This window comes from Orbicella faveolata, unplaced genomic scaffold, assembly GCF_042242905.1.
Source record: "Orbicella faveolata isolate gen_17 unplaced genomic scaffold, um_ofav_v1 contig_47, whole genome shotgun sequence".
In the NCBI taxonomy this organism is placed as follows: Eukaryota; Metazoa; Cnidaria; class Anthozoa; order Scleractinia; family Merulinidae; genus Orbicella; species Orbicella faveolata.
This window is the reverse complement of record NW_028301577.1, coordinates 6,744,769-6,767,365: the sequence shown is the minus strand read 5'-3', so window position 1 is coordinate 6,767,365 and position 22,597 is coordinate 6,744,769. Positions and strand designations below refer to the sequence as shown.

General features: G+C 39.6%; 3 protein-coding genes and 1 long non-coding RNA gene across 4 annotated transcripts in view; 1 reads left to right on the top strand and 3 right to left on the bottom strand.

The window, feature by feature from the left end:
* Nucleotides 1-14,951, top strand: part of LOC110051935 (vacuolar protein sorting-associated protein 33A-like) — a 38,945-nt gene extending 23,994 nt beyond the window's left edge. Inside the window, exons 11-17 of the mRNA XM_020758044.2 lie at nucleotides 7,085-7,164; nucleotides 9,715-9,801; nucleotides 10,591-10,725; nucleotides 11,332-11,433; nucleotides 11,757-11,823; nucleotides 12,632-12,754; nucleotides 13,892-14,951. Of these exons, the coding sequence (XP_020613703.2) occupies nucleotides 7,085-7,164; nucleotides 9,715-9,801; nucleotides 10,591-10,725; nucleotides 11,332-11,433; nucleotides 11,757-11,823; nucleotides 12,632-12,754; nucleotides 13,892-13,998 (701 nt within the window). The 3' untranslated portion in view covers nucleotides 13,999-14,951. The remainder of the gene's footprint in view (nucleotides 1-7,084; nucleotides 7,165-9,714; nucleotides 9,802-10,590; nucleotides 10,726-11,331; nucleotides 11,434-11,756; nucleotides 11,824-12,631; nucleotides 12,755-13,891) is intronic.
* On the bottom strand, nucleotides 1,357-4,801 carry LOC110051934 (uncharacterized). Its single transcript, XM_020758043.2, has one exon. It carries the CDS (start codon nucleotides 4,461-4,463, stop codon nucleotides 2,397-2,399), a length of 2,067 nt encoding a protein of 688 aa, XP_020613702.2. The 5' UTR covers nucleotides 4,464-4,801; the 3' UTR covers nucleotides 1,357-2,396.
* Nucleotides 7,893-8,933, bottom strand: LOC149096944 (uncharacterized). Its single transcript, XM_089279996.1, has one exon. It carries the CDS (start codon nucleotides 8,869-8,871, stop codon nucleotides 7,933-7,935), a length of 939 nt encoding a protein of 312 aa, XP_089136122.1. The 5' UTR covers nucleotides 8,872-8,933; the 3' UTR covers nucleotides 7,893-7,932.
* A 3,844-nt stretch (nucleotides 14,952-18,795) lies between the features above and the next one.
* On the bottom strand, nucleotides 18,796-22,207 carry LOC149096943 (uncharacterized). Its single transcript, XR_016204240.1, has 5 exons — nucleotides 22,172-22,207; nucleotides 21,634-21,664; nucleotides 21,403-21,542; nucleotides 19,961-20,037; nucleotides 18,796-19,527 (listed from the first exon to the last, which is right to left on the bottom strand). It is a non-coding gene; the product is annotated as an uncharacterized LOC149096943 (long non-coding RNA).
* Nucleotides 22,208-22,597: the final 390 nt, after the last annotated feature.

Genomic DNA, 22,597 nt, shown 5'->3' with positions numbered 1-22,597 from the left:
CAGGATGACCATTTCAGTTATAAAAACTGCTATCAAAATGGGTCCTGCGTAAAATAAATGAATAAATAAATAAATAGATAAATAAATAAATAAATAAATAAATAAATAAATAAATAAATAGAGAATAATATAAAATATGCCAAAGTCTAAAAAACTGTATAAAAATCTAGAACTAGATTCATACACATTTATTAAAAAAAAAAAAAAAAACAATCACTAGAGATAGAACTAGATTCATATACAATTATTGAAAATATTTGCCCCTCTATAAAAAAATGTCGGAGCTGTTCACCAAAATAGACTTTGATCTTACAATATAACCTATTGTTTAAAATAGTCAAATTCTTAGAATAGAAAATTGTATAGAGAATGAAGATTGTAAAGTAATTTAAAGAATTCTCTATAAGGGCACTTAACCAATTTTTCCAACGGATATCTTCTGTACAGCATTAAAAATGAAATATCTGAAACCACAGTTTTAAACTTTTCTTTAAGAGGCTGGCAACAGTTTCCAGCACTTTTCCAACCGCTACTCTTTTATGGATGAATATTACGTCTGTTTATCAAGTGATACTATAATATTGGTATCACATAAATTCCCAGCCATTGGTGAAACAATAATGGTAATTTTTATTGCATAATTGGTTACCATAGTAATATTACAACGTGTTAGAAACACCCTTACTTTTAGCATTAACTGCTAATAACTCAAAAACGAGCTCGGTGACCCCAATTTTTTATTATCGAATTTTGATTTGCAGGATAAGATGCAACTTTTGGCAAAGTTTGTTTTAAAAAAATTTTGTGTAGGTGCTTCAGAGCCACCTTTAAATTTTCACCGAGCTCGTTTTTGAGTTATAACAGTTAAAGCTAAAAGTAAGGGTGCTTTGTATCACGAAAATGACAACAACGTGTTCACCAATGAATGGGCAGTCTTTTGATACCATGATTGTAGCATCAACTGATAAAAAGCGGTTATAATGACCCATCAAAATCTAAAGTCTTGGGAAGTCCTGGAAACTGTTGCAAGGCACCTTAAATCAAAATATGTCTTTCAAATTTATGTATTAATAGCTTTTTCAGCCAAACTAAGACACATTTAGCGTCATGGCAGCCCAAAAACTGCTTCAACTGAGTTAAAAACGGCATTTATTTTGTGACACTTTGTAGTCAAATGGTTAAGAGAAAACGAAAATATATTCTGCTGTCACCTGCTCTGCTACAGGGAAAGCTGTAGATGGTGTGTATGTGCACGTTCTTGTACGCGCGCGTTAATGACGTAAAAATCGTATACAGCAAGGATGTGAAATGCAATTCAGTGGAATCACTTAAGACTACATTGCAAGAGTGCACTGAGCAAACTGGCCTTTTTGTAACCAATGTAACGAAATATAGTTTTAATAATGCTGGTTTATCATCATATTATACAAGCCTAATTATACCTGCACAACGATTGTTTTGATTGTCAGCTTTCGTTGGGAAATTTTAGGGTCAGGTCAAACATCTAACTTCACCCGAGACGAACTAAATTGCCGATCCAAACGGGTGAAGCTGGACCGTTGGGTCAAACGTTGAACTTAATTCGAATTTAGATCGACCAACACGTTCTGTCCGTCTGCTTCAGACGAATAGAACATGTTGGGCGATCTTAATTCAGTGGGACGAACTCAGTTGAGTCAAACTTCGAACTTATCATGAGCTTAATTCGCTCAGTTTAGGTCGTCGCAAGTGAAGTTGGACGTTTGACGTGGGCCTCATTAGAGTCAGTTGTACCTTGATATGTATTTTGTTGAGTTAAATTATGAGATAAAAATATTATATGATATTTGATATGTCTTTTTGGTGGGATGGGGTGAGTGCTTTGAAAAACTTGAGGTATACTTGGGGTTGTTAGCTTACAGCTGTTTCTCCCCCTCCGGTTTCTCTTTGCCCCAGAGTACCCCCACTGGCACGGGTGTTGATTGTATACTATTTTAACGGCGGTTTCTTTGGGTTATGATAGCGACCAATATGATACGGAAGACTGCTAGAAATTACAAACGACATAGATATGCGTGATCAAATCCATATTATTCGAATAGCTAAGATAAATGTAAGTTGCTCGTTGGACACGTCAATGTTCATAGCTAATTGGTCAGAGTAAAAACCATTTGCGACTCAACGTTAACCTACAGTTTGCTATGTCGCTGTCCTTTTTATACATTGTTTGCGAGTGACTCCGCGGTGGTAGAAGAAACAACAAGTAATACTTGAAATCCTCATATTCTACTCCGCGTTTCTTGCATAGTCTCCAACACTCCTCGTCACGGGTCACGCAACGTTATGGTACACCCCAAAGAGAGCCGGGCTGCGAAAGATACTAACAAACTATCGACCCACCAAGCAGTTGGTCTCAGTTAATGACTTAGAAGTTTGTCGAGCTCTTTCCTGAACTTGAGAAGGTGAAACATGTTCTTCAAGTTTAGAGTGTGTTCTATACACTTGTAGAAATAGTCCGGACATTCTCCGCGGAGCTCTTGAAGATCAATCAGTGTTTGACCATTGAACTCGGAAATATCCTCTTTGCACACTTGTTCCAATCCAATCTCCGTCAGCCATTTTTTGACGTCTTGATTTGTCCATGTGGACACATTGGTCACTGACTGTGGGGGTGGTGCTGTGACAACACTTGCTTCAGTTAGTCGAATCAGTGCTTCTCCAGGCCCATCTGTCGTGTCAAGATCTTTTCCTCTCCCTCCTAACTCTTTGATAAGTTTTCCTATACCTGAATCAATAATCTGCTTACTCTGAAAGCCAATCCACAGCTTTGTTCCCACAAGCATTCCCAACCAGCCATCTGCCTTGTAATTGCGTTGCATCATCAAAGGAATGATATCTTTTCTCAGCTGATAAGCGTATTCAGCTTCTGATCGACAGTTAGGACTTTCTTTGTAGCGCTGTGACACGCAGACCAGTACAACAGCAGCGTTCTCCACAGCTTTGGCCATCGCTTCCAGTGTGGAGCCACCCATTTGCTCCAAATCCATCCATACTCGGTATCCACTCTTCTGAAGCTTGTTCTTCACTTCCACTAACACTTCCTGAGCATCCCATTGGTAGCTGATCATCACGTGATTTCCAGTGGTCTCTTCAGTCTTGTCGGCGTTGTTCCTTGCCTTCTTTCCTTCAATCTCCCATAATGCCCCTGCGGCTGCCTTTTGTACTTCAGGGTTTGCACTGTGGTGTAACGCGCGTAATGTATCCAACGTTCCTTCGTGTTGTCTTATTTCATCTTTATTGGTGTCGTCGAAAGCTAACATCCAGAGAGCCCTTGCCCCGCTCGCTGTTTCCTCGTCATCGTTTGAAGTTTGGAGAATCGCAGTTAATACACGAATCGCTCCATTTTGGCCCAGAGTCTTCTTATTGTTATCGTTGATGGCAAGGTGACTCAGACCTTCTGCAAGTTCTTTTGCGGAATATCCATCGCATCTGCGGTCCTCAGACTGATACGCTTCGTTTAACATTGTGATAATAAAGCAAAGCAAGTTTTCATCTGCTGAAATTAGATGGTTGGTGTCTTCATTTACCAGGTAAGCAAGGCAAAGTAGGGCTGTAGCAGCAACTCCTGTGTTCTTAACCTTGGCAAAATAAAGCAATGTTTTCTCGCTGTCAGCAAACAACTCGCGATCTCTCAGCCGTCGCGAAATGTTATGCAAAATTCCAAGGCAGGTATCAATAAGCTGAAGCGGCTCCGATTCATCGTCTCCACGTTGCCAATTGTCATTTTCGCGATCGAGTCTTACGATGTTTTCAAGGCACATTGGGACTACTCCCGCTTGGCCACTTGCCGAACAAAAGCCGTCGTGAAAGTCTGCAAAGTTTTGTATCGTTGCTAGCACTTGTTGTAGACAATCAAAACAAGTAAATTCCCACGATTCATCTTCCGAGGAGCTGTTATCATCGTCCAATTCACCGCCCATCTCGTAGAAATCGTTGAAGCAATTCTGAGCGAACCTTTGCAACAGCTCTGCTCCTTCGATTTCCACCGCAAAGTCCACGATTCTGTTGTAGTCGGTGGCCACGTGTGACCCTGCTGAGGTATAGGTGCTGTAGCTTGTTGTGCCTAAGCTATCAACCGTCTCGCCCACCAACTTGGAATACAGATCTCGTCCTTTTGAATTGTTGTTAATAGTGTTTCGTAACACTTGCATGTTCTCAAACATTGTTTGAAAATCATCTGCTTGCTTTGGGTAGTTCATCTTGTATCTGGTAAGCGTGTCTGTGTGTGACACATCCCATTCAACGTTTCCTGGATATGAACTCTCCTTGTTTCTCTCGTGTTCCCTGTCGTGATTCAACCACTGTTCTTGCGACATCCTTGGTTGAGGAGTAATGTGTACTGGATATTCTTGATGGCTGGAAAATGGCGTCACGTCAGCTTGCGGCTCTACGATTATGAGTTTTTTCGATGCGCCAGAACCCATAGTGATGGTGCTCCCAGGTTCACTGATCGGCCATACGAACGATATGAACTGAGACCTCAACTGAATTGTCGCTCGTCGTTCGCAGTTTCTGTGATGCGAACTGGATAAGGTCAAATTATCAAAGACATCGCCTCGTGTTGAATAGGAAATCAGCGGAGACTGTCCCGCAAATGTTAAATTCCGGATAGAGGTAATTAAATGTGATATTTGTCGAGATTGCTGTCGTTTCGTCGCGTACTCGTGGTAACAAACCTTTTATTTCACGTTTCTAGGTGGAAACAAACAAATCAGTATGCAAATTTGTAGGCGCTTACCTAGTGACGTCAATGTGTTAACCCACGCATTTCTTTCTCGGTGGAGTGCGTGACGAGTCAAAAGAATGTCTGCGTACGAGGCTATGATGTCAATACTGCACACCTGCCACGCAGTCCTTGTTTGTAACGTAATTAACACTTTATCTGAAGCTTTTAATTTTTTTTCGGTAATGAATGAATTACGGTATATTTTGTTCTCAGTTGTGAGACACAATCAGTCTGAGAATGTTATTGTTCGTTCATTCTTTTTGTCGATGAAAGCCATTTGCTTTCAGTTTAAATGCATGTAGAGATATTCTATTGTGCGTGAAAAAAATGAGTAATTGATTAGTTAGAAAATGTCCGCTCGAACGTACAATCTGAAGAAAGAAAAAGGCGGTTGCTAGCTCAAAAAAACCGCTATCTTTCTCAGTCTGCTCATAAATGAGAAGAAAATAAATACAATATAACGAATACAACAAAATATAATTATAGTAACGTAGGTTTACCGTCATCTTATACAAGCGTACCTGCAATTACACGACAATTGTTTTATTCGTTATCTTTCGTTTCTTTCAAGTAACCAGGACCCTTTGGACAACTTCAGTCAAAAAATGAATTTATATTTTACCGGCGAATCTCGCGATAATCTTAAACCGTTTAGTTTGTTTCTCTTTGTCAAGACTATGGCACCGTCCACAGTACGCCGGAGGAATTTGAAACCTGAGGTTTATTTCTACTGTTAGGCCTGGCGTCCACACTAGTCCGTCACGAAAACGGAGAAAACGGAGGAATTTGAAACTGCCGGCTTTTCGTTTTCATGTGGACGGAAAACATTTTGAAAACGGAACTTTTCGAAATCGATGGCGTCACGATAACCATGTGATGACCCTGTCCGCCGTGGTGTGGACGGGGCCCATCTTGAAACCTGAATGTGAAACACATCGTTATATTGCAAATAGAAATTTGAAAAATTAGTCTTCTTGGTTCACGTTCTCCAGACAGCGCAATTTGGTGGCTGTTTTGCAGAGGACGGTAAAGAAATGTGTCAAGGATTACTCCGTAGCCACTGTACTGCTTTTTAATCCTTTTGTTTCGCGACCATGGCCGTTGTGGTTTTCTGAAAGTCGCTAATAGCTAGGAAGCACTCTTTTGTGTTCGTTTATGTTTTGTGGTTTTGTCTTAAATGCATATTCACGTCCTATTGATCGTGTGAGAAAAAAGTGATTAATAGGAAAATTTCCGCTCGTGCCGACGATCTGAGGAAAAAACCGCGGACGTCATTTGCACGAGTAGGGACCTTACGTAAAAACACACGGTAATGGCAACGAAACGTCGCCAACCACAAGGCTTAATGACCAGAACAATGGATCTTTAAAGTACATCATGTCCCATTTTTTCATTTCGCAGCCGTCTTTTGCAAATCAACAACGTGAAATGACTAATTTGCAAGTTTTGTTTAGGGAACATGAACCTCTTCGGCTTGTTTTTCGTATTTCTTTATGGTACAGAAGACATTCGCAGCATATTCAGCAAGGAATTTTTTGATGTAAACAGACAGACTGAATAGATCTAGATAACTGTGAATTTCCGAAGAAAACTGTACATAGAGTCACTATAGAGTCGAATGCCGCTATTTCAACTCTCAGGGGAAAAAGAAAACAGTTCGAAATAGCGGGAGTTCGAAATAGCTGATAGTAAATGAATGAAGGGCATATCTAAGGGAAATGGTTTTGAGTTCCAAGTAACGGAGAATTCGAAAAAACCGACACTAATTGGCGGGTCCAACTGTAAATACATTTTCTAATACGCGTCGTCCTCGCCGTCGACGTTGTATATGCGTAACGTCCCTAATGACGCATGAAGAAGGTTGTTAGAAACTTCTGAAACTTCTGATTTGTGAGCCCGCGTTCCTTGCCCCTCCCGGATGAGGATATCAACTAGACCTGGCCCCACGGACTCCCCAAACAGCCCGCTCTGAACCCCATTAACCGAATGGCGTGTGATTAAAAATGCCTTATAGGTTTAAGCTATACACCCTTTATCTGCATTATCGGGAATAGGTGGTTTAAAACCAATCCTGACAGACTGAAATGGCAACGCACATGTGGAGACCATGTTGGTGTTACAAAGAAAAAAAAAGCTAATTAGGATACTTTTTTCACTGATCACCTACATGGCGACTATGACGTCACGTGAAAACCTCGGATGCTATAGAGATGATGGTGTCAGTGACTGTAAAACATTAATTCTCAAGCCCCGTTCCCTTGCTAATGTATTGATATAACAAGGAGAAAATCGATGTTGGTCACATTCATGTCTCCTCAGAACTCGCGCAGGGACTGGACACGGACAAAATCAGCCCATACATAGAGAAATGCTTCGGAATAAAGAAGCCGCTTTTAACGGTAAGCAAAAGAAGCCTACAAGTGCAGTTGAACCCCGCTATTTCGAACTCTCAATGGAAACGAAAAACAGTTCGAATTAGCCGACAGTAAACGACTGAAGGGCAAATACAAGAGAAACGGTTTTAAATTCCAAATAACGGAGAATTCCAAATAACCGAGTTTGAGTGAGCGGGGTCCAACTGTATTAACTGATTATTATTAACTTGAAGTTAATAGAGATGGGTAAACCACCGTCCGTGGCAAATTGAAAAAGCTGACGTTTTGAGCGTCAGTGATACGTTGGAAATCCGACCTATAGCTGGTTCACCTTGATTAACTTTAAGTTGACAAAAAATCATGGTTATTGAACAAACTGGCTGGGTATTGACCAAGTTTTTTTGTGTGTGTTTTATTTATTGGACCGAGACGTAAACAAGCGTAGAAGCTTGGTCAAAAAGGATTTGCCATAATTGGGACCGTTCGTTTTTTATAAGGTAGGGGGGGCTGGTGGGATTTGGGGGGGGGGGGCATGCGAAAAAAAATGGCTTTCGAAGGGGGGCCCATCCCAAAAAAATAAGGGAAAAAGGGGGGGTCACGTGAAATATTTTAGTAAAGCTTTAAAATGGCATAATGTTTGAATATCAAAAAAATTGCTATAGAATAAACATAGAAGGCAGGATACAAATTTATTACAAACTTTCCTTCTGCTTTAAAAAATCGTTTGGCGATAAAAAGCATTTGTAGCTACTGAAAAGAAGTATTTAACACTGTTATTTTCGAATGCAACTTTCACTGGCACTCATCTTCATCTTCGCTGTCGTCGAGTTCTTCGTCGCCGCTTGTGCTGTCATGGAAGTCTGTTTCACCAATGCTGCAAGAAGCAGCAATGCTTTCCGTCAGAGTGTACTCTTCAGGGTACATGAAGGTGTAAACATAATCTCTGACTTCCTGCTCAAGGTTTGTGGTGAAATAATTCCCTTCCAAGAGCTGTGCAATGTATGGCCCATCTCTTCTAAATAACGACGTGGCAACATCCTCAACTTTAATACACTCTTCCGGGACGGCCGTTCTAGGAGGGTACACAAGGCATTGTGGAAGATCATTTCCTAGCGGGTTTCCAACACAGATTCCATAAACTCGTTGGATGTTGTTTTCAGCCCGCTTCCTCTTTCTTTCATTTGACTTTCTGCGGTTTTCTTTTTTCCTTCTCCTTTTGTTGATGTGCTGTTTGAGTGTGCCCTTGAATATGCTGTTATAATTGCTCTTCTTATTTTCTAGTGCTTCCATGTCCTGCGTGACCTTCGTCAACTTAGCTTCTATACATTTGATCTGTTTTACATTAAAACTGTGGGCAAATTCTTCGCCCTGCTTTAAAGCAAGCCCATTGGACTGAAAGAGTGTGGAATCGTGTTCCTTTACATCTTTCAATATGACATTCAACTTTTCCACAATTGCTCTGAGCTCTTTGATGGAAAAGTTCAGTTTTCTTCCATCACTGGGCTTCAACTGGTACCCTGGCACGGAAAACTCACCCGCCCTTTCTGAATAGCCATCCGCACTTAGAAAGATTGCTTCTTTTGCTTGTAAGATGTCAAACTGCCTGGATCGTTCAGCTGTAAACCTTTTCTTAAACGACTCGTCGCTTTCGCCATTATTGCGCATTTTGGAATTTTGCGCATTTAAAAAGCAGCAAGAGTGAGAAAGTAAAGGCAATTGTAAGACATTCATGCTTGCAGCAGAAGAGGCCTCTCAGAGCTGGCCAACCAACACTGAGAAATGCCAGGACATTGACACAAAATGACAACAGGGCAAGTGTGACAGCAGTGAAACGGATGAAAGTGACAATGATGAGTATGACAGTGATGCCATTGACTCTGGGGGAGAAGATGACTCAAATGACGTCATTCTTGCATTCATCAATTCAGATGAGGAAGATGCCAATGAGAGACCAAATGCCACACGCTCAGGGCGAGCCATAACTAGGAGATTCGAAATTGACTTCTCTTTCTTTTGATTTGTTTTTTAAACAACAGCTCTCTGTCGTATAGGGATTGTAAATATTGTCTTCATAGTGAGCACAATAACGTGAAGTAGGGGCATAATAGGGAAATATTAAAAAAGTTGAAATCTAAATATTGTTTGTTCAATTTTTTTTGGGGGGGGGTCATCCCAAAAAATGACCGCTATAAGGGGGGCCATGTGAAAAAATTGGCAAGCTGAGGGGGGGTCATGCGATTTTTAAATGGTGCTTCCCAAATCCCACCAGCCCCCCCTCCCTCATAAAAAATGAATGGTCCCTATGGCATAAAAAACATTTCTTGCGGAAAACAACGGGTAATTCAGAGAAGGGATGATAACGCAGTCTTGCCCTCTCGAAGAGCTAGAATAGTCCGGGTATCATGGTTCAGGATTTGGTTTATTTTGCCCGCTCTTGGACAGAATAAAGTAGCATTTGGTTGCAAAATAAAGTAGCGCTTGTTTACCCCACCATCCCCTCCCTCCCGCACCTCACACATGCTCTACCAATCGCCCGCTAATTTTCTTTTTTTGTTTTCTTGTACTTTTGACAAGGTCCTTCGTTTGTTGTGTGCTCAGTGTTTGACAAATAATGGCTTCAAACCCAAGATGCTGGAGTTCTATTGTCGTGAAATATTACAGGTTAGTGCCTGGCCTGTGTCACAGCCACCATCCCCGAAAAGAAAAACTCGGAGAGATGACTTTTTTTCTTTCGAGGAGGGCGGCTGTAAACACAGGATAACTAGTGCCGTCTCTGTTGCCTTTCAGCCTGTGAAACACCTATCTTTTTCCGATGAAAATCCTGTTTCCGTGACTTGCCTGAGCGCGTGACTTTCGTGAGTTGTGTTATTAAATGTCACGGTGTATTCCGAAGACGACAAGCTGACGTGGCAAGATTTGAATTGTTCCGTTCGAGTTCTTCCTGATATGGTCATTATTAAAGAATCGGATACTCTTCGTTTGACCCCACGAGAAACTGCCGACGGTGGCAGTGTGTCTGCATAGTGCTAAGTTAGAAGAAAAAAAGCTTGAAAGCATAATAAAAAGAGAAAAACTAGAAAATTTCGGTTTCACTGTGCATGAGTTCCGATGTCCTAGCTACGCTATCACTCGTTCATTTCTCGCTGACAGAATAAAACAACACCAACTTAAGGGTGGTGACCGGCCCCTCATTTGCATATCATTTGAATAATCTGATCACCCACTACAACACACAACTTGCTAACGCAATCACGAGTTAAAAAAGAAAAAAGAACTTAAACACATTACGCTAAATAGTTCATATTCTTTACAGATTAGTTGAATTTCTGAGGGCCACACTACTGTAAAGCGTATGGAAGGCTCTGTGGTTGGGATTGAAAATCCATGCTGTAATGTGAGAAATACTGTAACTGGAGGATCCACTGTGACTACTTTTTCATGTTCTTCTAGACATATGGTTTTGAGCATGCGTACAGGACGCTTTCTCCGCTGGAGTCAGCTGGCCTGCTTAGATTGCAGACGTCGCGATCTTACAATGTACTGCGCAAGTCATTAAAGCTTGTCGTTGAAGACGTACAGGAACAGGTAAACAGTGATTTGTTGTACATGCTAGCCTACTGAGATGATTTTAAAAGGCGGGATTGGGTGAAGAAGGATAGGGCGAAAACCTTTTTGTGAATCTATAGTTTTATGTTGTTCAGATTGTAGTGATCATCCGAAAGTTAGAACAGTCGTTGTTTTTGTTATTATATGCACTCGCCCCGCCCTCCTCCCCCCCCCCCCCCCCTCCCCCGTTCGGAAAACAGAGGGACTCGCTAATGTTGAGTTTGTTCCGGGCAGGTTTGGAAATCTCGACAATAATGATCCTTGTAAAGTATATCCCCTCTTCGTTTGTAAAAGATTTTCCTGCGGTACGCAAAGGTTTGTGGCCCATGTTTTGAACAATCATCTGCTGGTTTCAGTTACATCTGAGGTCTCAAAAAAAACACATTTATTGTGACAAATTCGCCTAGGTGTTTAAGGCTACGGAAGGCGCTTATTACTCTACTCTTACGCTCATGCGTCAGTGAAAACCAATTTTTGCACAGGGTGTGGCAATTACGAAACGTTCTATTCCAAAAGTTAGCGTGGGATTTTTATATTAGTAGGATCACGTGTTTTCTGTTCGTAATTTGTGCTCTCACTTTGCAGAATCCAAACGACATCGCCTACGTGTTTTCAGGATACGCGCCGCTGACAGTACGACTGGCTCAGTTTTTGGCTCGGCCTCAGGGCTGGCGAGGACTGGAAGAGGTAAAAATCCACCAACGAACAAACAAGAAGTCGTCATAGAGCGCCAGTCAATATCAACTCAAAACAAGAACCCAATTAATTAGTGAAAACATTCAACTGGTAGTGGACGCGGGTAAATATTTGAAAGCTGCGGGAAAACTTGTAACCAGGAGAAAGCGACAGAAAACGTGTAAGAGGTGGAAAGGGCGGGAAAACAGGTAATATTTGGAAAGTGCGGGAAAAAATGTAAAATGTGGAAAGCGCAGGAAAACATTTAACTGGTGTAACGGTTAACAAATGTCTCGCCAAAATGTGATATTCTTTATTTTGTTAATTTTCTTCAGGTTCTTCGGTTACTGCCGGGGCCTGTAGTTGAAGAAATCCAGCGACTACCTCCTGGACTTCAGAAAAGTGAGAAGGAGCTTGCTCCAACAACCTTTTTGTTTTTCTTTTGCCGTAATTTGCGAGTAGCTAATCAAAAGTGCCTGTTGTCTTGAACTTAGGTACGGTATATACCTAATCGTGCCTTTTTTGGCACGCTTCGGCGGTATATCAGGCGAGTTTGGTCGAGCCAAGGTTCGTACTTTGTGAGACGTAGTCGAGCCAAAATACCCATGGAGAGACCGAACGAGCGTGATATGCAGCCGAAGCGTGCAAATAAAGGCACGATTAGGTATTTACCAGACCCAAATTTGGCCAAGTGACCATGATATCCTAACCATATCAGACCATTGAGTTGATATCGCAGGATATCAAGACAGTAGACACGGTTTCTGATTGGCTTATTGCGAATTGGGGTACGGTAAGGTCTTATAATTTACTCTAGGAAGGGGGCGGGGGGGGGGGGGGTTAGGGGAAGGAACTTCTGTTAACAGCGTTAACATGATTTTGTCGCTGTGACGTGTCAGTGGACGATGGTTCTTCACCAGCTCTCTAACGTTCAGAGCAATTTTAGTGTTGTGCTTATATAAACGCGGGACACAATTTCTTCGTCACGGATTGCGCATCTTGAAACGTTTAGCCTAAATTTGTCAAGTTCGTGGTTTGTAATCCGTGTTAATCTTCCCCATCTTTAACCATCCTTGCTCCTTTATAGTTTATTATTATCCCTTTGGTGTTTTCCTATCTTTGTAAACTATTAGTTTTAGGTTTCCTTCAATTTAAGGTAGTTTTGCACGTGGCCAAAATAACTCAAGAGTTCTGTTAACAATCTTTTTAGGGCCGTCCACCAGTGGAGAGAGTTCTGTTGATGGTCCACCTAAAGTAACTTTAGTTTATTTCATTGGTGGCTGTACACACGCTGAAATATCTGCTCTGAGGTTTTTAGCACAACAGGAAAATAGTGAGTAATCATGTTTCTGTTTCTAAATTTATTTCATTACAGTAAAAACCCGCATGTTATATATGTGGTTTACAGCTAAATTATGATAAACATTTCAACCAAGGAGTGTGACTTTGAGATTACATTAGTACAGGAAAATGCACAATACAGCTGTGAATATATGCTGTATATTCAAGGGCCAAACCCAAGTTTATTTATTTTTCTGTTAATCAACGACTATATCTTCCTCATAGAGATTATGAACCTAATTTGAAAGAACCTACTTAGCCTAAATTGCCAATAACTTCCCCAAAATACAACCTATTTTGCCAGACTTCAAAAAAGTAGGTTCTTACACGCGGGTTTTACTCTTTTAGGTTATTGATTGATTGTTTTGATGAGAACTAATTCGATCGACAGCTTCAGTGTTTGGTCATGGTTTCTTTGTGTCTAAATGTTTAGTGGTTTTCAAAAGGAAATCACTGCTCCCAAAAGCGTTGCCGTTATCTGATTTTTCATTAGCGGAAAATTGTTTCCCTTCTACTTTCAGTAGTACCTACTCAGTAACTGTTAACTGCAACCTTTGTTCACTGTGTTTTCTTTCCAAGGCCCTGTCCACACTACGCAGAAGGAATTAGCAAACGCAGCTTTATTTCTACGGCTTGGCCTACCGTCCACACTAATCCGTCCCTAAAACGGAGCTTTTTGAAAACGCTCTTCAAACCGGAGGAATTTGGAAACGCCGGCGTTACGTTTTCTCATGGACGGACAACAATTTAAAAACGAAGCTTTTCGAAAACGATGCAGTCACGATAGTCACTCGATTTCCCTGACGGAGCTTTCCTTAAACGAAAATCCAAAATGACCGGTGATTGTTGCGTTTTTAAATTCCTCGGCGTTGTGTGGTCCGAAAACATTTGATACGTTTTCAGAGTGAATCCTCCGTTTTCAAATTCCTTCGGCGTGGTGTGGACGAGGCTCAAAGGGAACGAATGTTATTAATCAAGTTACAGGGATCTTGTTTAATAGACAGTTGTTTAAATTAACAGCGAGCAATTATTTCTTGATGCTTAAAAGTGCTAGTGGAAGAGGTTCTATTGACCTATGTTTACTTCTAAAAAAGACAGCGGCAAAATTCTTTGTTTTGTTCTGTCCCAGGCCCCACAGACTATCTAGTGGCCACAACCAAGATAATCAATGGCAAGACTCTAATTGAGTCTATTATGGAGGAAGGCGTGACAGACGAGGCCAACCCTTTTACGTAACACAGCTCATCGCTGCTTCAATTGAAATCTTCAGGACTATTGGTCTCTTCATGGTCTTCATACGAGATTGTTCCTGAATCCGCGAATGCACTCATTCCCAGAGCCCATGTGTTTTTGGTCAGTGGTGCTGATCTAATGAAACGCAGGCTCAGGACTTTTTTACGGCTTTGAAGTAACAGCCCATTTCCGAGTTGTCTTTTGCCTCTGTTTCAAAACGAGTCTTCGTGCGAAAGCATTCATATGAAAATGTGTTCCGCCTTCATATGAAGGGTCTTGCATGAGGACTCGTATTGAAACAGAGGCCCAAGGCAATTCAGAAATGACCTTTTCGTTAGTAAGGATCAGGGGCACCCAACGGATCGTTTCGGTAAATTATCTGTTCGGAAGGCCTCTAATCTCCTCTGATTTTCTGAAGAGAATTGTCACCTCGAACTTTCGTGATATGAGAAATTTAATGTCTGTTGTTTTCGAATTATAAAAAATGTCGTTTTGGGTACCGAAAAAAGGTCAGCTATCATTTTCGGAAAGGCGATAAGACCTAAGGTTTTCGGGGAATGGACAAAAAAGCCCTAATAAATTCGAGAATACTCAAGTTCCCCTAGAATAACCGAAAAGATAAAATTTTTTTAGCGCAACCTAAAATTAACACACAGAGCTTTAAAAGTACCCCAGATAGCCTAAAACAGCGTTTAAAAGCATTTGAGAGAAAACGGTCGTTGGGTGCCCCTGAAGGATTAGAAACCGTCGTTTATTGTCTAACAGGTCGAAAGGTCAGTTAAAACATTCAATATGTTTGTGAATTGGCAAACTTTCAGTCATGAAAATAGGAATTTGTATTTCTGTATCAGCTCTTTTGATGAGCTTTGCTTGTTATGAATGCAAAATGTATGAATGTCAATGTAAAATAGAAATATTTTAAGACATGAAAATTAAAATTATTATAGCAATTCCAACTTAATGTTTCGTAGATTCCTTTTACCGAAATAGATTAATTTCCTTTGACAAAAAAGTTAATTCACCAATATATATTATGTAGGGTGGAGTGCTGTAACCAGCCATGATTACATTATAACTTATTCAGTAAGGTAATTTTCTTTTCTCGTTTCAGTTTTTTAAAAGAAACAAACTGATATTTACGTTTATGTGGTTTGATGAAAGCACTTGTGTGACTTTCTGAGAACTTCAAATCCGGTCCCAACCCGAGGCTCGCTCTTTGAAGCGTTCCAGAATGGGGGAAAACTGCGCGCTACCAATAGTTTCACCGTCACAATGTTTCTATGCCATCTGCCCGCTTTTTCCCTGGAACCGCCAGGTCGTTCCCAGTCTTCCCTCTGATTCGATTCGAAAACAGATCGCGCGATAAATGCAGATCTAATTTGCGGTGATTGTCCGAAAATAAACGGGCGAGAAACGAAATTAAAAAAAAGAAACAAAAAGCGGGAAAATTTAATAAATTCAGCCCAACAATAAACGGAGCAGCCTTGCTATGTAATTTGCACGTGCAAATGTTAATGCGTCGCGATTTTTTTTTGTCGATTCTCATTTGCATTTTATTCATCAGTTCCTCGTGGTCGGAGATGTTTGACTTTTTGGGCTAAAGAACCAGAAAACTTGCGGACAAATCAAGGTTAATAGTTCATAGAGCCCGCAAATTCGACATAGAGACGAGTTTGAAGATCGGTTATCGGAACCAACATATAAACAGCGACTTAATCAAAACAAGGTAAGAAATTGTGAGCCTGACGGAAAATTATGGATTGCAGGCGAGACGAATTGGTTTCATCAAGAAACCATTGCCAACTCTCGTAGAACTAGTTTAAGAACTGACTGGCTCTAAAACCGTTCGCAGTAAGTCAAGTTGATCTAGACTATAGTAGAAAAAAAATAAAGACAAAAGTCTTGTTGACTTGTTAGTGAAGGCCAAGAGTTATCTAGTGTACGTTACAGTTGTCCTCGGAGCCTTTATCATGGCTGCTCGAGTTAACCGTTCAACTTTACCGTACCTGTTGACTCGCAGAGATTCAGGACTGGACTTGTTATTCACTGGATGACGTTTGCTTATTTCGCTCATGTTTTTCTCATTTTCAGATGAAGAACCGTGTGGGACATGTCTTGGTGGATTGTAGGAATGGCAGAACCATGGAAACTGAAGAGAATTACGTAAAGGTAAGCTATAGAAAGTTCACTTAATTACATTCTTGAATGTGTGGCTACTGTACCAATGTATTGACATCTAGCTAAAAATCTCATTTTGGCTAATTTGGGTATCAAAGATAAGTTTTCATGTTGCGGATTGTTGACTTTTTCTCAAAACATTTTGAATTCATGGGCATTGTACATGTGGCGAGAATTTAATGACATATTAGGACAACATCTCACAATTGATGGTCCTCGAGAGCATTTAGTTTCTTCGGTTCTTTGTTTCCTTCCAGCTTAAAAGCTGGTTTATAAAGGAGCTACAAATTATCAGAGTGACTGTTCTTTATGACAGCTATTGATAGCATGCCGAGATAAATTTGTAAATAAATCTGTAAAATTGAAAATAATTATATGCTGACCTCCAAAGAGATTTGCTACGTGCGGCAAGTGTAAATTAAGCAACCTGGAGAAGAGATTTTGTTGTAGTTCTATTTTTTTTCCTTTTTTTTTTGTTAGTCGGCACAAAACCGCGTCTCGCAGATTTTGTGACTTGTGCGAGTTGAATCAATCATGACATTTTAGCTAGCGCTGTGTGTCTCCATCACAAATATGATCGGAATGTAAGCAATAAATTTTGGAGTTCTGAAAAAAGTTTGATCATAAAGGTTTACAAAAGGATTCCTTTTCTTCTCCTGGTTTAGGCTGATGAAAGTTTTTAGTAGAAATTTGATAAACTCTCCACAAGTTTCCATCCTCATCTTTTTTTAATAGAAGCGGAGTGTGAGATCGATTCGAAGGGGCGCATGTTACAAAACAACATCTACTTGTGGAGTTGTGTTCGTAGATTATACAATTAACTTCCGAGGTTAAAATCCAACAAGACATAAATCAGAATTTACCTGAGATTTTACTCCGAGTTTTCATGGTCAACAAACTGAAACTCACTTTGATTTCTAACACCTTTTTCGTTCTCTTGGGCCAGTAATGCAATGAAGTTGCGTATTTTTATTTGTTAGCGCGAACAATGAGGATTATGTTTTGCTCTTAAGCTTGCCACAAGCTCATGAAACTCTCGGTTGATAACCCAATGGTTGCTTCTACAGATATTTTTCTCTGAAATTCTCGTGCCTTTTCGTGAATAACATCGTCGAGAACTGACTAGAACTCATAATGTTTTACATCTCTTGAAACCCCCAATCGATGGAAAATTGTCTTGATTTCGCTGTGACAAAATCATTATGAGACATTTTAAGATATGCACAGAAGTTTTCGCCCTTCTTTGTTTGGCTGTTTGTTAATGAGATCAACATCAATTATCAATACATTGTGATGAGAAGATGAAGAGAGCATGCAGGAAAATCATCGGAGCATGTTGTACTGATGTACTACTAAATTCTCAGAGCTAGCATTAAACGTAATGTATGGCAATTGATAAGGAGAATGCACATTTTAATCTTGGCCCTGAATGCGCAAAAAAACCCGTTTCTTCCTCCTTGTTAATGTACATTTATAGCGCTGATTTCCCACACCTGATTCAGAAAGACGAAACAAAAACCCAAATTGAAATGTCTTGTGTTTATGTCTCTGCTTGTAATCCGATGGAATCTCGTCATTATTTTAAGGTGTTTATTTGTGTCTTTTTTTCAGTGCCTTCATTGCTTGTGCATTTGGTGGGGATGACAATGAAGAAGGAAGACTGAAGGCAAGAAGTGTCAGCGTGCCCCGTTAGCATGCGGGCAACACGGAGATAGAGTGTAAGATTTATTACATGTAGTTTAGCCGTCGACAACGTCCTTTTTCTGTATTTTCATAAGGCTTTAATTTGCTCTTCGTAGACAAGAAAAAGCAGTTTAAGTGATTATAAAATGTGAAAGAAATTTGACAACCAGAGGACATCGCTACTAAAGAACTCAAACAAATTCAAATAGTCTCAAGTTTGTTGCCAAATGTAAACAGAAGAAAGCAATAATTAAGATTCAGTGGAATTGTCTGGTTTTGAGAAAATCTCTATTACACATATCCAGAATTTTTTGCCTTCGAAGAGAAGAGACCGCAATTATGTCATTTCAACTGAAGAAAAACCTTTACAAAATAATTTCATAATTCGTAGATATATCTTGTCTCAAAAAGTCTCGTAACTTAAGTTAACATCAACAACATTAAGATTCTAATACAACATTCTGATCAGGCGTTTTACGCGCACTTTTCCAACGACTGTAAAAATAAATTTATAAATATTTTTCGGTTAAATTAGACTAAAATTGATTGACAACTGGGACATCTTACGGAAAATTTTCAATTTAATAACAGAGCGAATTACTGCTGCTACAAAATAGCGTAATAGAATATGCGATCAAGACTTGTAAACACTTATTAGTTGTATGATCTATAGGATGTTTTGGACGACATTCGCTCTACGAATACTTCGTTTTAGTTTCATGATAGTTGTTGGAAAAGTGTTCTTGTAAGTTAGCTAAATCGTTAGTCTTTGCTTCTACAACAAGGCGAACTGAATTTTTCTGTTCCAAGTTCAGTTTTCAAAACAATCGTTGTAAATTTTCTTTGACTTGGAATTTCATCCTTGTATAGTCTTTGTCTTCGGATATTTGCTATTGATTTTTAATAGGGCAGTCTTATTGTCTCACGAATGAGTGTTGTAAATAACTTTGTTTAATGTTAAAAGGATTGTAATTAGTTAATTGTATTAAAAATCAAATAAAAACATTTACAAGTAGTATTGTTTCTTTCCTTTATTGTCTTGTTTTGAGCGTATGAATAAACAAAAAAATGCGCTTTTAAAAGGGCCTGGAAACTAGTCGGAATGTAGGCTATCTCTTTTACTATTTTTTGACTATGTAGGGTTGCCGCGAACAAAAAAAATTCTGCACTTTTGAACAGGGTCTAGTTAGAAATCAAACATAAACTCTGACTTTTGATGGGCAAAAACCGTTTGCAAAACTGTACGATTTTTTCCCGCCAAAAGACTTAGTATATTTTTGACTCAAAATCAGACACTATCCAAAAGTGCAGACTTTTTTTCTAAGGACAATTTTCCCGCCAAAAGACTTAGTTTTTTTTTCCCGAAATTTTTGACAACTCCTTCTAAAAGCGCATCGATCCTTTTTACCGCAGAAAATTTTTCCCGCCAAAAGACTTTTTTTCGAACTTTTTATTCAGTCACGTTAACAAGCGGGTCTCTAAGTTTTAACACAGAATTTTCTTCCCGCCAACACTTTTTTCCGGGCTCCAGTTTTCATTAACCAAACATTAACCGCCAAAAGACATGAAAACTTGGTCTTAATCACGAAAGCCTTAACCATCAACATACATGGTAGGCATTTTATTTTAATCAACGTGAGTCTCTTGAAAGCTCTGAGCTCCTCTCTTAACCTGCAAGAAAATTAAAGAAGATTAAGTTACTTAAGATTAATGGCAGCTCAGAAGAGTAATAAATTTGTGCCGTCACAGTTTCGCGGCGGAAACTGTCATTAAACTTTGTAAACATTGTGCATCGAGATGTTAAGCTATTCACTAAATCACACATGATTCGGAAGTTTCTCTCTTGAAAAAGCTACTATAATTTGTAAAATGTTGTAGCAACTGATAATAATAACTTTATGGTAAACACGAAAATACAAGCACTATTTGTTCTGAGCAATCATTGTAACGTCTGAATTTCGGCCAAAATATTAGAAAAGTCTGTCCTTGTGAATTTACCCGTACGCTTAAACCTTTCAATCTCAGATTTAAAATATCAGTTTTCCCAACGTACTTCTATACATTTCTATTAATAAAAGTTGTAAGAAATTGGAATTCATCTTACTTTGCTTCGTTGTCCAAGTTCCCATGCAGTGCTTTGGAATTGCCATTTTGTTCCTTTCCTGTTTTTTTGAGCTAAACCTAGAAGAAATAATAGTAATAATAAATACAATGATGCAACAGACCGCAAACGAAAATGCTGCCAGTGTACGTAGGATCTGTAAAAGATCTGATCAGCCAAAAATAGAAATATAACAATGAAGCAAGGCTGATTACTACGTAGAAAGTTTAACGGGACAACGACAGTATAGAATCCAAACTGAAAGCCAAGAATTCCAACCGTGGACAACTGTGTCGTTCTGATTGGGTCTTGTCAGCACGGTGTAGCAGCAAGAAGTAAAGCAATCGGCTGGCTGACAGTTTATGTACTAAATACACATGGTAGTGACCTCAGATGAAACTCAAATCCCATGTCGTTGCTCCGTTAAGCTTTCTACGTAGCAATCAGCCTTGCTTCCTTGTTATAATAGTGAAAATTTAGTATTAAATAATCGCATTTTGTTCTAGATAAGACCACCTGAGGATTTCCGAGCGTGTGCTTCTTGGAAATGTATATCCATTTCTTGATAACAATTATAAGGAACAACTCCTTCATAATCGTACTGCAATACTCAATATTAATGGTAAACTGAGGACTTCGATAGAATTCAAAGCTTCAAATAGAGAAGCTAGGCATCGTCCTGGGAATCTGGGCCGGGTTGTTCGAAAGCCGCTAACACTACTAACCCAGGATTAAAAGTTAACCGAATAATTAATTTTTCTTGTGTAAAAATGTATTTCACTGATTATGTTTTGGGTCCGGTTTGAGATTATCCAGACTCTAAACAGAAGGACAAACAATATAAACAGAAAACCCCACCGAAAAGTTATAAAACTGAAGTAGAAAAGAAGTATCAAAATTCTCGCTACTTATGGACATCAGTGGGTAGCATCAGTAGTTCGATCGCGTGACTGTTAAGAGGCTTATGGAAGCTGACATTTTTGTATCCATGAGATCGGTTGGTACAATGCACTGTGAATATTCTCTCATAATTTTCAGGGTCAGTCGACTGGACAAGTACGCGAACGCGAACGCGCGCGAGAATTGCGTCGCGCTAGGAAACGTGACGCTCAAGGAAGGGCTTCTCGATTTTCATCCTCGCTATTGTTTCTCACTTTTTATACCACAACAACTGAATCAAGAGTTCTATCAGAAAAATAGCTAAGAGACGATTTAATTAATAACTGAAAGAAAGTGATCCGGCGGCATCCACACAGGTTTACGCTAAATGTTAAAGGGGAGCATTATCTGAAAAAATATGTTCAAGTTGATTGGAACGCCACTCGAAAACATGAACTAATTTCAGCGTAACGCTGTTTCAGGGTCTTTCAGATACCAGATATTATGCAACCATTCGCTTTCAAAGACTATAGTTAAGGAGAAGACAATACCATTTGATAACATACCGGAGCATGAAGAAGTCTGTGTTTCGCTTCTCGTGTTAACTCTCTTCCCATTGCAAGCTTAGTTCCAATGTTCCACTTAGTTTGTGAGGCGAAATTCCCTCCAGAGTCCCATACGTAAGAAGAAGCCGAGAGTCGTTCGTCTGGAAGATGTTAAATAGCAATTATTCGTATCTAAACTGCATTTCTACAGCAAAGTTTGAACGAAACAACCAGAAGCGAACTTCCAACTACCTCGTGGGAAGGTGATACTACAGAGTGAATGCTAAATGAATGAAAAACACTGATTTGCAATGCAAATCTATTCCTCAACAGCTCAAGGATATTATTTCTGGCTAGTCAACTTTTTCTGCGGCAGATTCAAGATATGATGCAAAATTAATGATTCGGAATAAAAGAAGAAGCATTCAGTGAAGCATTAAGTAACATTTAAAAATCCGCAAAGTTCTGTGGATGTGTGAACGAGAAAGTTAGGGCGCTTTCCATTCCGGACCTAAAATTAATTTCGTGGGATAGTTTCTTGGATTTCCAAGAATTGAATTTCTACAATTCGCAAAACATTCAACTGAAAAATTTGGAAATTCTAGGACCAAAACTGATTTCACGGTTTCGTAAAGACCCAACAATCACTCCAAACGATGAAGAAAAAAGAACAGAGAAGGGCTAAACAAAGATAAGAGAGTGCAGCCGGTGGAAAAAAAAAGAAAACATGAGATTCCTTTGAATCTTTTTATCATCTGTTTTCTCCAGCGAGGACAAAAAAAACACACACTTGAGTGGGCGATACGTTCTTTAACACTGTGTTCATAACCCAGATATGTGAAATGCTCCTAATACCGTATAATTTCTAGCAAAAGGTACCTGGTAATTTATCGAGGAAACAGTAACTTTTGCTAACATTCATCAAGGTGAGTGATCTCACGCTTTACTTCTGAGAGGGAACGCTCCTCACGATGGTTTTTTTCATTGGCCTTATTAGCCTGGTGCCTTTTAGTGTATTCAAGGGGAGATATTCTAATCGGCTCGTGTCGCGGGTCGAGGGTAAATTGTCGTGGGTCGCGGGTAAATTGTCGCGGGTCCGAAACAACAGTTACAATAACAATAGCTATAAAAATATTTCAAAAAATATATTTCTTATTTTCAATAGCTTGGAAATAGGCGGATTATAAATTTTAGTTTATGCGTCTCCTTTTCTCCT

Excerpts from the sequence above, each read along its gene's own strand:
- LOC110051934 (XM_020758043.2), bottom strand. The coding sequence starts at position 4,463 with ATGGGTTCTGGCGCATCGAAAAAACTCATAATCGTAGAGCCGCAAGCT.
- LOC149096944 (XM_089279996.1), bottom strand. The coding sequence starts at position 8,871 with ATGAATGTCTTACAATTGCCTTTACTTTCTCACTCTTGCTGCTTTTTA.